This window comes from Pygoscelis adeliae, unplaced genomic scaffold, assembly GCF_000699105.1.
Source record: "Pygoscelis adeliae isolate BGI_AS28 unplaced genomic scaffold, ASM69910v1 Scaffold166, whole genome shotgun sequence".
Classification (NCBI taxonomy): domain Eukaryota; kingdom Metazoa; phylum Chordata; class Aves; order Sphenisciformes; family Spheniscidae; genus Pygoscelis; species Pygoscelis adeliae.
In genome coordinates this window covers 5,833,560-5,846,647 of record NW_008825156.1, presented here as the reverse complement: position 1 = coordinate 5,846,647, position 13,088 = coordinate 5,833,560, and the positions used below count along the sequence as shown (strand labels likewise).

General features: G+C 39.6%; 1 protein-coding gene across 1 annotated transcript in view; it reads left to right on the top strand.

Moving 5' to 3' along the window:
* The first annotated feature begins 3,129 nt into the window (after window positions 1-3,129).
* The window catches only part of ST5 (suppression of tumorigenicity 5), a 120,223-nt gene continuing 110,264 nt past the window's right edge, over window positions 3,130-13,088 (top strand). Inside the window, exon 1 of the mRNA XM_009328563.1 lies at window positions 3,130-3,209. Within this exon, the coding sequence (XP_009326838.1) occupies window positions 3,130-3,209 (80 nt within the window). The remainder of the gene's footprint in view (window positions 3,210-13,088) is intronic.

Below are 13,088 nucleotides of genomic sequence, written 5' to 3'. Positions count from 1 at the left end.
TAGATGGTCCATAAGGAATATTCTGTCACTGGGGCTTCCTGCAATGATAAAAATCTGTTAGGAAATATCTGCATTGCAGCAGCCATTTTCAGTGAGGATGATGAACCTTGCCTGGTACTAGCAGCAGATCCCATGTTGCCATCGCACCATTTTTTGTATTTGTCTGTTGTCTTTACTTTTTGATCCTGCCAAACTGTTTGTGGAGGTTTTAGACAAAATGGATGTAATAATGAAGAAGGTCCAGATTCTACCATCCGGGCTTATTAAATTACCCATTTGAGAGTTGTCCTAGTGAAATTAGTGAGACCACGCCTGGAGTAAGGCACAAAATGGCTAAATAAGGGTTTCAGAGTAGTTATTTACATTTACAAATAAAACAGAATTCTGCATTTTTAGGCAAAGTGTAGTTAGATGGTTAACTAGGCAATGCAGGGGAATCTGTGCAACATGACTATTTTTGGATTTGTTTTTAACAGTATGTCATAATACTTGAGAGATTTTGGTTTTCATTGCTTTGTGAAGAATAATTTGCAAATACTGTGATGGAGAATGCTCTCACACAAGCCCAAGGGATGTGATTCTTACCATACAATAAGTCACATAAACTTACAGGGCTGTCAAGACTCGTTTGAAGGCTCTGAAAGAACTTGCTACATGACCATAAAATTTAGTTTAGTTTTTTTGCTCTGTCTCTGTTTTGGTTTTGGGGTTGGTGGGCTTTTATTTATTTATTTATTTTATTTTATTAAGCCCTTGCTTCCAGGCACCTCTGTAAATTGTTGATTGACTGTTTTTCTGCCATGTTCAAGTTATTTGGATTTTCTCTGCATATGCTGGGATTATATCAGCATCACCTGCAGTAAAATATTCATGCAAAATAAGTATTAAAAAAAATTGCATAGAAAAGTCAGTTTATATCACCATATATATTAGAGTCTCAACTGCGTGGGAAGAAACACACTTATGTCACTAAATTTAACGTATCTTGTGGAATTTGCTTTTAGAACTAAATTCCTCTTTTGCTTGAAAACAAACCAGTTTGGCCTATTTGACATTTAAGGTAGCTTTGAAATGTGGGGTTTAAATAATCACTTTTTTTATATCAACCGCAATGATTTTTATCAACCTTTTGGGAAGCTGAAATTTGAGAAGGGCAAACCTCCCATGAAAAGCAAACATCCTGATGCATATGTATGCGTACTTTTTTTTCCATTGGATTTTGGGTATGGCAAAAGTGGACTCTTAGTGTGCTTTTATGTTGCTGTTTTCTATCTTTTTTTTTTTTTTTATGTGCCAGGTCAGTATCCCATCTTTTTGAGGGCCCATGCAGCTTCTTTTGGTCTTGAACAGAAAAGCAAATCTTGGAAAATGAATGTAACATATGCATGCTAACAGTTGTTATTCACCTTATGCCACATTTATATCTCTTATTTTTCTCACCTTAACTGCTAATAAGTGATTCAGATTTAACACAGTAAAGGCATTGAACTGGTGAGTGAAAAACGTTAAAAAAGCTGCTGGCATTCCCGTGGAATGCACAGTCCTAGAAAGCTTGGCCAGCATCAGCAGGTTTCCTTTCTTGTCCCAAGCAAGACAAGATTGTTTCCAATCGGAACAGGCAGTTCTTTACAGTCCTGTTATCTTGATAATGTAACACTAACAATAACACTGAGACACTGGAGGAATTTGGGGAGCTTCAGTGTAGAAAAAATGTTACCAACTGGGAAAAAAATTCTCCACTTAATCAGGGAAAATCAATACACACAAGACAATCGGAGAAGGACAAGTAGACCTGGAGTCTGTGGCCAGCATGATTAACTCTGCCGCCGGAGCTGCAATCTGCAGGAGATTTTCTGACCTTATTTGTGGCAGAGCAGTTTGGAATAAAGTGGTTTAGACATCCTCTTTGCGATGGGTCTGTTTGTACAAGGATTTTGTGCATTGTCAGTACCCAGCTTGCAACTACAGTTGGCTTCTCAAGCAGTCTGGACTTACTGTGGGTTTGAGTAAACAAGAAGTTTTGTAATACTCCTTATTTTTGCATTAACTATGCCATTAATGGTTGTAAAAATTGGTAGTTCTGGTCAGACCCTGGGTGGCAGTGCTGCAAGCCATGGTAGATATTTTAGCCTATAAACTAAGGAGCATCTCAGAAACCACCCAGAGTGTGTGCCAGCAGAGGTTACCACTTTTACATCCTTGGGATTACATCCTGGCCCATATCCATATCATCATATTCTCCCTTCAGTCACAGCATGGTGTTCCTATTAAGATGGAGTGATGAGGGCAAAATAAATCATGATAACTGGGCTGTTTCTTTGCTGGTCTGCAGCAACATTACAGAAGTAAGGCCCATCTTTTGGGCACTTAACTGGATATATAGGGTTTTTACCATGGCTGAAATTAAATTTACAGCTTTTGGGTTGTTACCAACTTACTAGGAAATAACTAGGAATTAGTAATGATTCTTTATATTACCCGAAGTCTTAAAAGTGTCCTAAGACAGTTTTACTTAAAGAATCATGGGGCCAATAGAGAAAACCATTTGTAGATATGTTCATATCATAAGCAGATTTGAAAATTATCTTCAACATATTTGCTATTGAATATATTTCACTATTAGAAAATATTTCCATAATAGAGCCACACTTTAAAATTGCGAAAAGTTTCTTTGTTCCTTGGAATAGCTTTTGTGTGGCCAAAATGCCAGTCATAGCTATGGTATTTGCAAGTATCACACAGTGCAGTTACTGGGTTCTCCACGTATACTGGTGGATGGAAGAACCACACCAAACCTGTGATATTTCGTTAACTTGGTATCAAGCTCTGTTCATCAGACATGCCAGAACCTGAAGCATACACCTAATTCCCATAAAATATATCCCTTTATAGCACCAGGGTCTGATAAACTTGGCTGTGGATGTGAAAGAGCAGCAGTAGAGAGGTAGGGTTTTGTTTTTCAGGATCATAATTAGACTGATTGCATTTTATAGAATGAAAAGCAGCCCGGAGTTCTGCCTTTACACAGCATAGCACTTCTAGCAGTCTTGAAGGTTAATTGTAATTTGGGCTTGTTGAAGCTTAATTGACTTTTCTTCTCACAGATATCCACATTTCCAGAAAGCAGAAATGACCATGACTGCCAACAAGAATGCCAGTGTCAACAGCAGAGCTGGAGGGAGTAAAGTGCCTCAGGACACTCTGGATAGGTAAGTGGTGAACTGCAGGCTTTGTAGATTCTGAGAAAGGTTTGTCTGTGTTTGGAACAAAATCTCTGTTCAAAGGTAAGCGACCTCTATTCTGACACAGAGAGAGCTTTGCTGAGCTGAGAGAATTTTTTGGTAGGGACTGGAGGAACTGAGGTATGAAAAAAGGTCTGCCTCTGGCATATTTCTGTTGGGCTATTGCTGCTTGCCGGCTGGTTATGATGAAGGTGATTGCAAGGAAGGACCTGTGTGAAAGGCACCGTGTAGGCCTCAGGAGGTTTGAACTGAATTTCTTGGCCATATGACTGCATGTCAACTTTTCTCCATTGCCAAACTCCAGTTTGTATTTTGTATTGGTTTCTGTCACATTTTCTCTGCTGTACCTGCCTTGACAGACGGTAGGCAGAGACTGCCTCCTGTTGCAGGTCAGGCAGCGAGTGTGAAAGGGCTGAATGTAAAGTACAGGGCTCATCTCTCTTGCTTTGCTTATTTGTCCTCCTTTCTGTAGCATTAAGTCATTTACAGAGTAAGAAGATCAGTTTAATCATTCACAGCTACGGGAAAACTGTAGCCAAGGACACCTTAAGTCCCCAAGCCTGGCAATCCTGAGGGAATCAGTCTGTTTAGACTAGACCAGAAAACAAAGTGCGCTTGCAAATATGTGCATGTTTACTTGTGGCTAAGAAACACTATCCTAATAAAGTTCCAGTCCATCAGAAGGCTGTGATGTGACTGCACGCAGTGATGCAGATGCCTGTAAATAACAGATACCTTTCACTCATGAATTAGTACGGTGAAATGGCAAGAAGAGTAGAGTCAGTTATTGCTCCCTTGTCCTTCAGTTTACACTGATCAAAGGCAGTGTTTTGAGGACAAGAAGTTTTCTTTGTGCAACTCTGCTTTGGAATATTGCTTTGGTATGCAAGTAAACAACTCACCTGCAGCCAACAAGTTCACATATCCGTGTCAGAAGGAGTCTTTGTTCTCAGCCACAGCCTTTACAAAGTAATGCTGACTGATTCAGCCGATGGCCTTCCCACAGGACAAGCTCAGCAGCTCCTCTCGTTCTGGGACTGATAGTTGCAAAACCCTCACTTAAATCTGCAGTCCCACTAGGGCACCCTTGGTGTGCTTTGTCTGGGAAAGTTTAGACAACCATCAGATTAAAGAACCTTTATGAATTAACCGTTTGAACACAGGAGCAAAGCTCTAGACTTCGAGTGTCATCTTACAGAAAGCCACACAAACTGTGCAGGGTCTTTCTTCAAATGCATGAAGTGTCTTGTTGACATATCTCTCTGTCCTTGCTGTAGCATTTTGTCCAGCTCTCCAGGGGATTCTTGCACGGATATATTGTCCTATTCTGTTTTGCGGGGCTGTTCTACACTACCTTACACAATAACATGCCAATGTCTTCAATTTTCTTGTGTTCTGGCTCAAAACAAGACTTTAACCCCATTATAAACAGCATAGAGTAGGAACGTGCAAATAACTTGCACTGACCTTGTAGAGTCTCTGTACTGCAGTAATACCTTTATGGTAGGTATTGGACATAGAAACAAGGAAGATGCTCTTTGCCTTACAAAAGCTCAACATGTAACTCTGTAAGGCATTACGCAGGCTGCAGTAAAATGAGTCTGTGCCCAGAAATGAATGTTGTAAGGAAAAAAGCGGTGGAGGTCCTATTTATTTGTTGAGCACTTTGGGATAGGAGCGTGGGTTGCACCAATGTCAATGAAATGCTCTGATCGCTTTGGCCAGGCCAGGCATCTGTTCTAGCCATACCTGACTGAAGGTACCACACCTGATAAGCTGTACCAGGGCTACTCCTAGCTGGCAGCAGTACAGTATGTGCATAGGAGGGTTATATTGGGAGAACTTTGCTGTTCAAATACATTAATAAAGACTGTGATTCAGGTGAGTAAATCACAGAATTACAGTTTGATTTTGTCCACTTGAAAATGAAATGTCAGAGGCAAAAAGTCTCTCTATTGGCAGCTGCCATGTAGAATAGCCGGCATAGATGGAGAAGTTCAGACAGAAAAATTGAGGAGAGCTGGCTTTGATCCTAGCAGGGAGCTGTAGGTCAGCTTGAAAGTGATGTTAAATACTGGCTTGATTTGGCATACCTACCATTGTATTCTGAACTTTTCCAACCACAAACAATGGAAAAGGGAAAATACAAACTAAATTCTGAGATTTTCAGGATGGAAGCAATGGAGTTTATTTATTTTCTGTTCTTATTTAAAGGAAAACCCATCTCTGTTTTGCGTTTAAACACTCTGGCTTTGTTCTCAGTTTTGGTTGTCTTTCCGTATTGCATGTACATATGGCTGCCTCTGCATTGCCTTCTGTATCTAATAACTTATTTTTCTCTTTCAGCTCTCTGCCACACCTTCTCACTTATCTACACATATTATTGAATTGCAGTAATTCCAGGCAGTTTTCCTGAGTTGGATGAAATGGCCTCATCCTGATTGCCAAGGGATAGATTGGCCTACAAAGTAGCGGTGAATTAATAATCAAGAGCCTTAGGTAGAACCCTGACCCTAGTCCTGTGTCTGCTAGTGACCTCCTTTGTGGCATTGTCACACCCTTCCCATGTCTATATCTTTTATTAGGTTGATTTGCCTTTCTTTCCCCTGGTGCTGTGCTCCTTTCACTTTTTAAATTGTGCGGTTGACTAAAGATATAGATAACCAGCAACCATTCTAGTGTCTTTTATTGGGCATATTACGCTGTGTTAAAGCTTAGCAGAAATGGACTCAATATCCTTGTATGCTTCCCAGTTTGTTGGTTTGTACGTTTGGCATCTCTTAGTACAAAACAGTAAAAACATAAAATAAAGGTGGTGGGGGGAGAGCAGCTAGAGGAATTTCTAGATATATATTCATATGTGGATATTAAAACCAGATCCCTAATGATATCTGGCATTCTCAAGTTGTTTATAATCCTTTCATCAGTGCAGACAGATTGGTGCTGGGAACTTGGGTCTAGACTTTAGTAAACTTTGGACCTACTCTTTTGTTTTAAAATCTTCTCCATTCTGAATAGCTTAGAAAGTACTGTGGGATACTAAGTTATTAGATAATAACTGTCAAATAAAATGTCTTTCCTTATCATCACCATCTGTTTTGATTAGAATTTATCAGGAAAAGATTTTGTAAGTACAAGTATGGACCTGAAGCTAAGAAAAATCTTTGAGTTGCACTTGCATGACAAGTGAGGAGATGAATAGGTTGTCATGCGCCAGTTCTCCATCCATTATTTTGCCTTATGTAATCTTCTTCACCTGTCTTTGTGAAACCCTGTAAGAGGATGTTATTTGAGTCAACCATGATGATTCTTCATTTTAGTCAGACTGTAAATCAGCAGAGTAAGTGCTGGCATAATAAAAGTTTAAGGCTTGTGGGATTTATTGCAAACATGTTCAAAGATCCATTTAAACTGAACAGTCATTGTCTCTGTTTAGTATGGGATTTGACTGGAGATTTGGAAATCTGCAGATGTGCTTTCCCTATAATTTGTGGGGGTAGAGTTTCAGTAAGTGCTGATACTGGCATAACACAGGTGTATTAGTCTCCTGGTGGCTAAGATACCTTTTTAGTGATATTTTCTAGTTTTGGTGTGGTTTATTGTTGCAGGACGCAAGGTGTGTTTCAATGATATAGTGTCACCATCTGGTTCAACCTTCTGTGTTTCCTTATGGGTCAGAAGCAAAGGTCAGTAAAGCCTATAGAAGTCTTTCTAATTACTTTGGCTGTGAATCAGACCCTCGTAGATCATGGATTTAAATTTCAATCATAAAAATCTTCAGCGGAAAGGAGATGCCTACAAGTAAACATCTATACAACTGCATGCTTTGCAAGCACCAAGGTTCGTGCAGTAACTAAGATTCCCTTGGTCCTCACTGGAGTGTGGATCCGTTGGCATGAGGCACCACAGCTGTTTTTCCATCAGAGCTGTGCTAATGGCAGTTTAGGAAATGAGGGAAAGACGGAGAGCAGAGTGAGGGCATTATTTGGGACGATAACCGTGAGTCTCACCTGAGAAACTGGTTATGGGATTCACAGGTTTCTGCTGTGAGCACAGGAGGGGAAAACCTTTGGATCTGAAGAAAATGAGGTGATTTAAATAAACATGCACACAAATTAATTCTTTCAGAAGTTATCTGAAGTTCATTCACCACTTGTTACAAATGGACATTTTTGTGTGTCAGGTGAGACAAACTTGACTGTGCTCTGAATAGGAAAATAGTGTAGAAAGATGACAAGGGTGATTGAAGGTATGGAACATTTTCACTACAAGGCAAGAATAAATTGACTGGGACTTTTCATCCTGGAAAGGAAAGGAGTGGAGGGGAAGAAGGGGTAATACAAGTCTCTGAAATGATACACAGAACAGAGACGGTAAATAGGGAAAAAATCTCCTTCCATTTAAGAACTAATATGTATCACATGAAACTAGAAGACGACAGGTTGAAATTAAGTTGAAAAGAAGATACTTCTCTGCAGCATGTCTTTAAACTGTGGAACTCACTGCTACAGGATGTTGCAATCGGACAAATTCATGGAAGAAAAATCTACCAAAAGGCTTCTAGCCACAGAAGCAAAATCTGTGAGTCAACAAGTCTTTAGGCCTTTGATTGTTAAGCTGGTTGAGTAGCACTGCATGTTCATCTTGCTCTTCCTCTCTTCTCTAGGCACCTGCTAACCATCATGGTCAGTGACAGAGCCTGGACTAGGAGTGCTTTTTGGTCCAAGCCAGTGGGGACATTCTGATGTTGTTTGGAACAAGAGTCAATTATAGGAAGTGAATATTAGAGTTTGCAAAAGGATTATTATACTTACAAAATATATTTCTGGCTTTCGGTGACCTTCAAGGACACAAATTTAATCCTTCCTCGTGAGTCACTGATGTGAACGCCAAGGAACAGGAGGTTAGGAAAGCACCTCACGTGTAGCTGAAAGCGACTTCTTAGCAATTCTGGCAGGAAGCAGCTCTGTGAAATCTTATTAACTCTTCAACGGGAGACAAAGGGGCCCACAGCATGCTTGCAACTAGTGCATGACCCTTTTGCATCAAATGACTACTTGGTTTGATTGCACCATACTTAAGACGATCAGTGTAACTCTGAGGAAACCTTAAGAGAATAGAAGTCAGCTTGTTTGTAGCTCTCTCCCCACAATGTGGCTTGCTTTCCCTTAGCAAATGATTTAATGTTTATCTGGAGTTTGTGTTTTATGCAGAAACTTTATTTGAATTAATGAATTAATTTATAAAGTATTTGTCCTAATCTTGTGTTTGCTCCAGTACAAAGGTAAATGTAGAAATGGCACTACCAGCTCTGTTTTACTTAAAAATCACCCTGACGCTGTACTGTATTAAAACAGGCCTATAGTTATGTTTATGAGGTCATGCTCTACTTAACAAAATATGGGTTTAAAACCTGTAGTCTTTTTAGTCTAACAGAGAAAATGAGAAAAAAATTCTGAACAAAATAATTATATATTAATGTGTCATTATAACTTAAAATTGCAACTTAGTTTGAGATGCTAGATGCGACAAGCGCCAGTCGAGAGCTGAAAAATGTTTACAGTAAGTGTGGCTACATAACTTCTGTAAATCATTCCTAATGTCTTCACCTCTGGCTAATATGCCATCTCTTAACTTGGGATCTCAAGGCATTTTTTTATACACTTAACCTGAGCCTTCTCACCTGCTGCAGTATACTACTGGAGTACAGGAAGTGTTTGTTTTAGAGGAGCTCATCGATTTAAACTTTTTTATCTGAGGGTATTGCATGAGGTGTAAGTAATTTCAGAATTTGGAGATACAGACTTCATCCAATGTATTTGTGAGTGAGTAACAGAATTTCCCTTTACCTTCAACATCTTCTGTGGCGCAGGCTGTGCCTGGTGTATGAGTCCCACCTTGCGAGCTGGATGCAGAGCTGGAAATAGTAGAACTGTGCTCCTGCCAGGTGGTGTTGTCCTGGTACAGACAGTCTTGGAATGAGAAACAGTATAAATATTAAAAGACACATTTTTACTATAGGATAGGATTTTAAAATGAATTATCTAATTAAAAGTATTTAAAAATATGAGCAGTGTCCTTCTGCTGTAAGCACAGAATATATTCCTGCAAGCAGGATTACTTAGACATTGATTTGATGTACTTTCTCGATTAATAGCTTTTGGCTAAATTTCTGTTAATCTGGAAAAAAAATTATACACATTAATATCTATTTTTGTAACTGGAATACTTAATGTAGACAAAAATAGGAAGATATTTTGATTAACTGAGCAATATATGCACTTTACAAGATATCTCAGAATAATGTCATTACAGTTATTCTCAATTTCTTGAAAAGCAAGTAAAGGTGATTGTCCTCCAATTTCTTACAGAACAGTACAAAGTCTATCCCATGTAAAGCACGTTTAAAATGTGTGCATACAGGTTTCAAAAATCAAGACTTAGGAGTGAACTTTTGAAAGCTTAAGCACATTTGTATACCATTTACAGTGAAAAAAAATCAAGTTTGCTGCAAGCGTTTTACTAGTGTGGTGACTTTAGTAGTGTATATATAGAGGGACTGCCATAATGAGCTAGAACAAACATCTTTTTAGTTTAATGTCTCTGGGCTTGATTTGGGAAGCTAGCCAAAGCAGAAACTGATTCTGGTTCCAGTTGTGCAAAAGGAGTATGTGTCTGAGGAAAACTATTCTCAGGGGCTATGCGTCTGAGGAAAACTATGTCACCAGAATCATGTGAGTTTCGGCATGGATTGGCTTTTGTGATGTGGGCTGTTGTCTTTCCACCCAATCTGCACAGGAAAGGTGTCATCTTCACTGAGTTGGAGAATGTTTTCTGGCTGAGCAATCATGATTTAATGACACGATAAACTGAGGGTGCTGATGTCAATGGGTCATATAGCAAGGCATCAGAAATTTGTGCTAGCAAAGGATTACATCTCCAAATTGCTGTGAGCACAAAGTTGCATGTTTTTAAGTTCCTAGTCTAATAACGTTCATAAAACTTCTCCTTTCTAAATACTTTTAGTTGAATCTTTGAATCAAATATACTCTTGCTTGACTAAAACTGAAATCTGATCTCTGAGTTGCGTCTCTCTCCTTGCCTGGGAAGAACTGAGCTGGGTACCCACAAACCTCTAAATACAGGCTTTGGTTTATAAACCATACCTGCGGTTACCAACAATTTGTCAGCCTCATTAGTCTAACATGCATGAGATATGTTTGCACTGGCTTTGTGGCTCAGACCTTCTTCAGAATTTAAGTTAATGGGACGGAATTTTAATGGACAGGAGCTGGCTTACCTCCAGTGAAGGCAATGGAGATGTACCACACAAATCAAATTACTATCTGGATAATATAACTCTAGAGGTACCTAAAGAGTGTTTTGGCTGAATTGTTTATAATTCTTTAAATATCAAATAAAATAATGGCTTATATTTCGTAACCAAGTGAGCCCATGGGGTAGTGTTATGTCTAGTTTTATCATGAGTCCAGGATTATTCGCTGTTGTTGTTCATAGGTAAAATCACTGTTGGAAATTTAGAGGGAAGGCTCCTCAGGCTGATGTGTTCACTTGCTGCTAGCTAAACCAGAGGCCAGATCTGGACCTGCTTCCCCAGGGCCTCAGCTTCTGTGTAGCCATCATCAGTCATGTAGAGGGGAGGCCAGATGCTCCCCTTTTGGAACAACAGGTCTTTGCACGTGCTCTGTGATTGCTTCTTGTTTTGGGGTGTTACAGATGACGGCAGGAGGTACAAGGCTGTGGAGGACTGATTCGAGGTGTTAGCAGAGCCAGCAGAGTCCTGGAGCGGTATTCTTGTATTTCAGTATCCACCCTGATTCTTTTGTTTGGGAACCTGGTAAATAATCACTGCATTTGCGTAAGCAAACAGAACCTCTCTTGTTTGTTTTAACAGCAGTGGTCTTGATGTTTGAGCATGACAGAACACAGCAAAGCTGGGCTGTGTAGGAGAAGTATTGCTTGGGTTGATTACTAGGAGAAGTATTGTTTTGGGTTGGTTACCTGTTCCCATCATGCACATATGTCCATGTTCAGCTACTTCATGTACACATCAAGGTCTTTTGCTTAATTACTGCATTTTTCTGATAAAGGCAGAAATAATAAGAGCTTTAAGAAAAACCTTAGTTAAAGGAAGACTTCATGTCTGTGTTTCAGCCTTAAAAAACTGAGATGTACAATCGCTTCCAAAATCAGTCCTAGTCAAGCCAAATTCATTCAGTTTTACAGCAAATATATATATTCATTTAAAAGTAAAATTAGTTCTTGGTCCGCATTAATAAACCCAACTGAAATAGTTTCCTTTGAAGAAGGGATTATGTGGTTGTGGCCTGGGCAGAGGACTAGAAATATTTTGCCTTAGGAATTGAGACCTCGAATATTCTTAAATAAAAGAATGTGCAGATATGTCCGGCATTGAGGTTAAGCAGTGCTCTGCTGTTGTCAGTGCTGGAGTGTGGGTGGCAGAGGCAGTTGTTGTTTGCTCTGCTGGTTTGTGCTGGGAGTGCTCTACTCCCTTTCCACAGTAAATTTTGCATTTCAAAGGTGATCTTGTGTCAGGAGAAAAGCCTGTCTGTATAGGGAGAACTGTTGTCTTCAGAGAGGCAATGCCTGTGCAGTACTTTTCTCTCATTTAGAGAGATCAGTTCATGGATGCAACTCTAGTGCCTTTTGCTTGCTGTTACCTGATATGTAACAATATGATTTTAATTTAATTTGTATAATTTCAATCTTTCTGCTATTGTAACTCCCCACCCCTAATCAAACAAAAAACTCCAAACCAAACCAGTGCCCTTCAGCTCTGTGTTAAACTGTAGACACTGTCCAAATTTATTGTCAGGTCACTCATCCAGATGCGGTCTAGTCTGCCTGCACTGACAAATGAATTATCTCACGACTAATGCTGTGTTCACGTCCGGGGCTGGATGCCTCGGGGGGCAGGTAAGGCAGGCCGATGCAGAACAGCTCCCTGGCCATTACCACAACAGAGTGTGGTGAGGGAGATAACTGCATCCACCACGCTGGAGCCCTGATCCTACTGTATGAAAAATATTAATAGAAACGTAAGATAAACAACATGATTTTTTTTTATTTAGGTATTTCATGTAAATATAAATTTAAAGACTATGATATTTATTACATGTCCTGAGTTTTCTAAATGGAGAGCATCGTGAAGAAAGCTGTAACTTAGAGGTCAAAGGATGCATCTTCAGCTCCCTGTGTAGTTCTAAAACAGCGAGGTTTTGGGCTTATTTGAAACTCTAATGCGTACAATTTTTCCAGTAATAATTATGTGTGATTGCCATTGTCTTAGCATAATTATGATAAAGTATTCTCTCATCTCTTATTCTTTCTTTGTGAATATGTGGACAGTGTTGCTGTGAGTGATAGAAAAGCTGCTTGTTTCCCTTTTGTGGATGGCTGCACTGCAATTACAGGTGAAACGCTGTCTCTGCCTGGGCTCTACAGTTAATTGCATGGTTTAAAGGAGTCCCCATAAAAAATTGGTTATAGATAGCTATTCTATTCTTCACACTTGGATAAAATTTTCTGTGTGGATGATGTTCCCATCCATGCTTAATAGAAAGTTTAGTGGGATGTTGTCGTGGTTTAACCTCAGTTGGCAACTAAGCACCACGCAGCCACTCGCTCACTCCCCCCCACCCGGTGGGATGGGGGAGAGAATTGGAAAAGCACAAGTGAGAAAAACTCGTGGGTTGAGATAAAAACAGTTTAATAATTGAGATAAAATGATAATAATAATATGATAATAACAATAATACACAAAGCAAGTGATGCACAGTACAATTGCTCACCACCCACCAACCG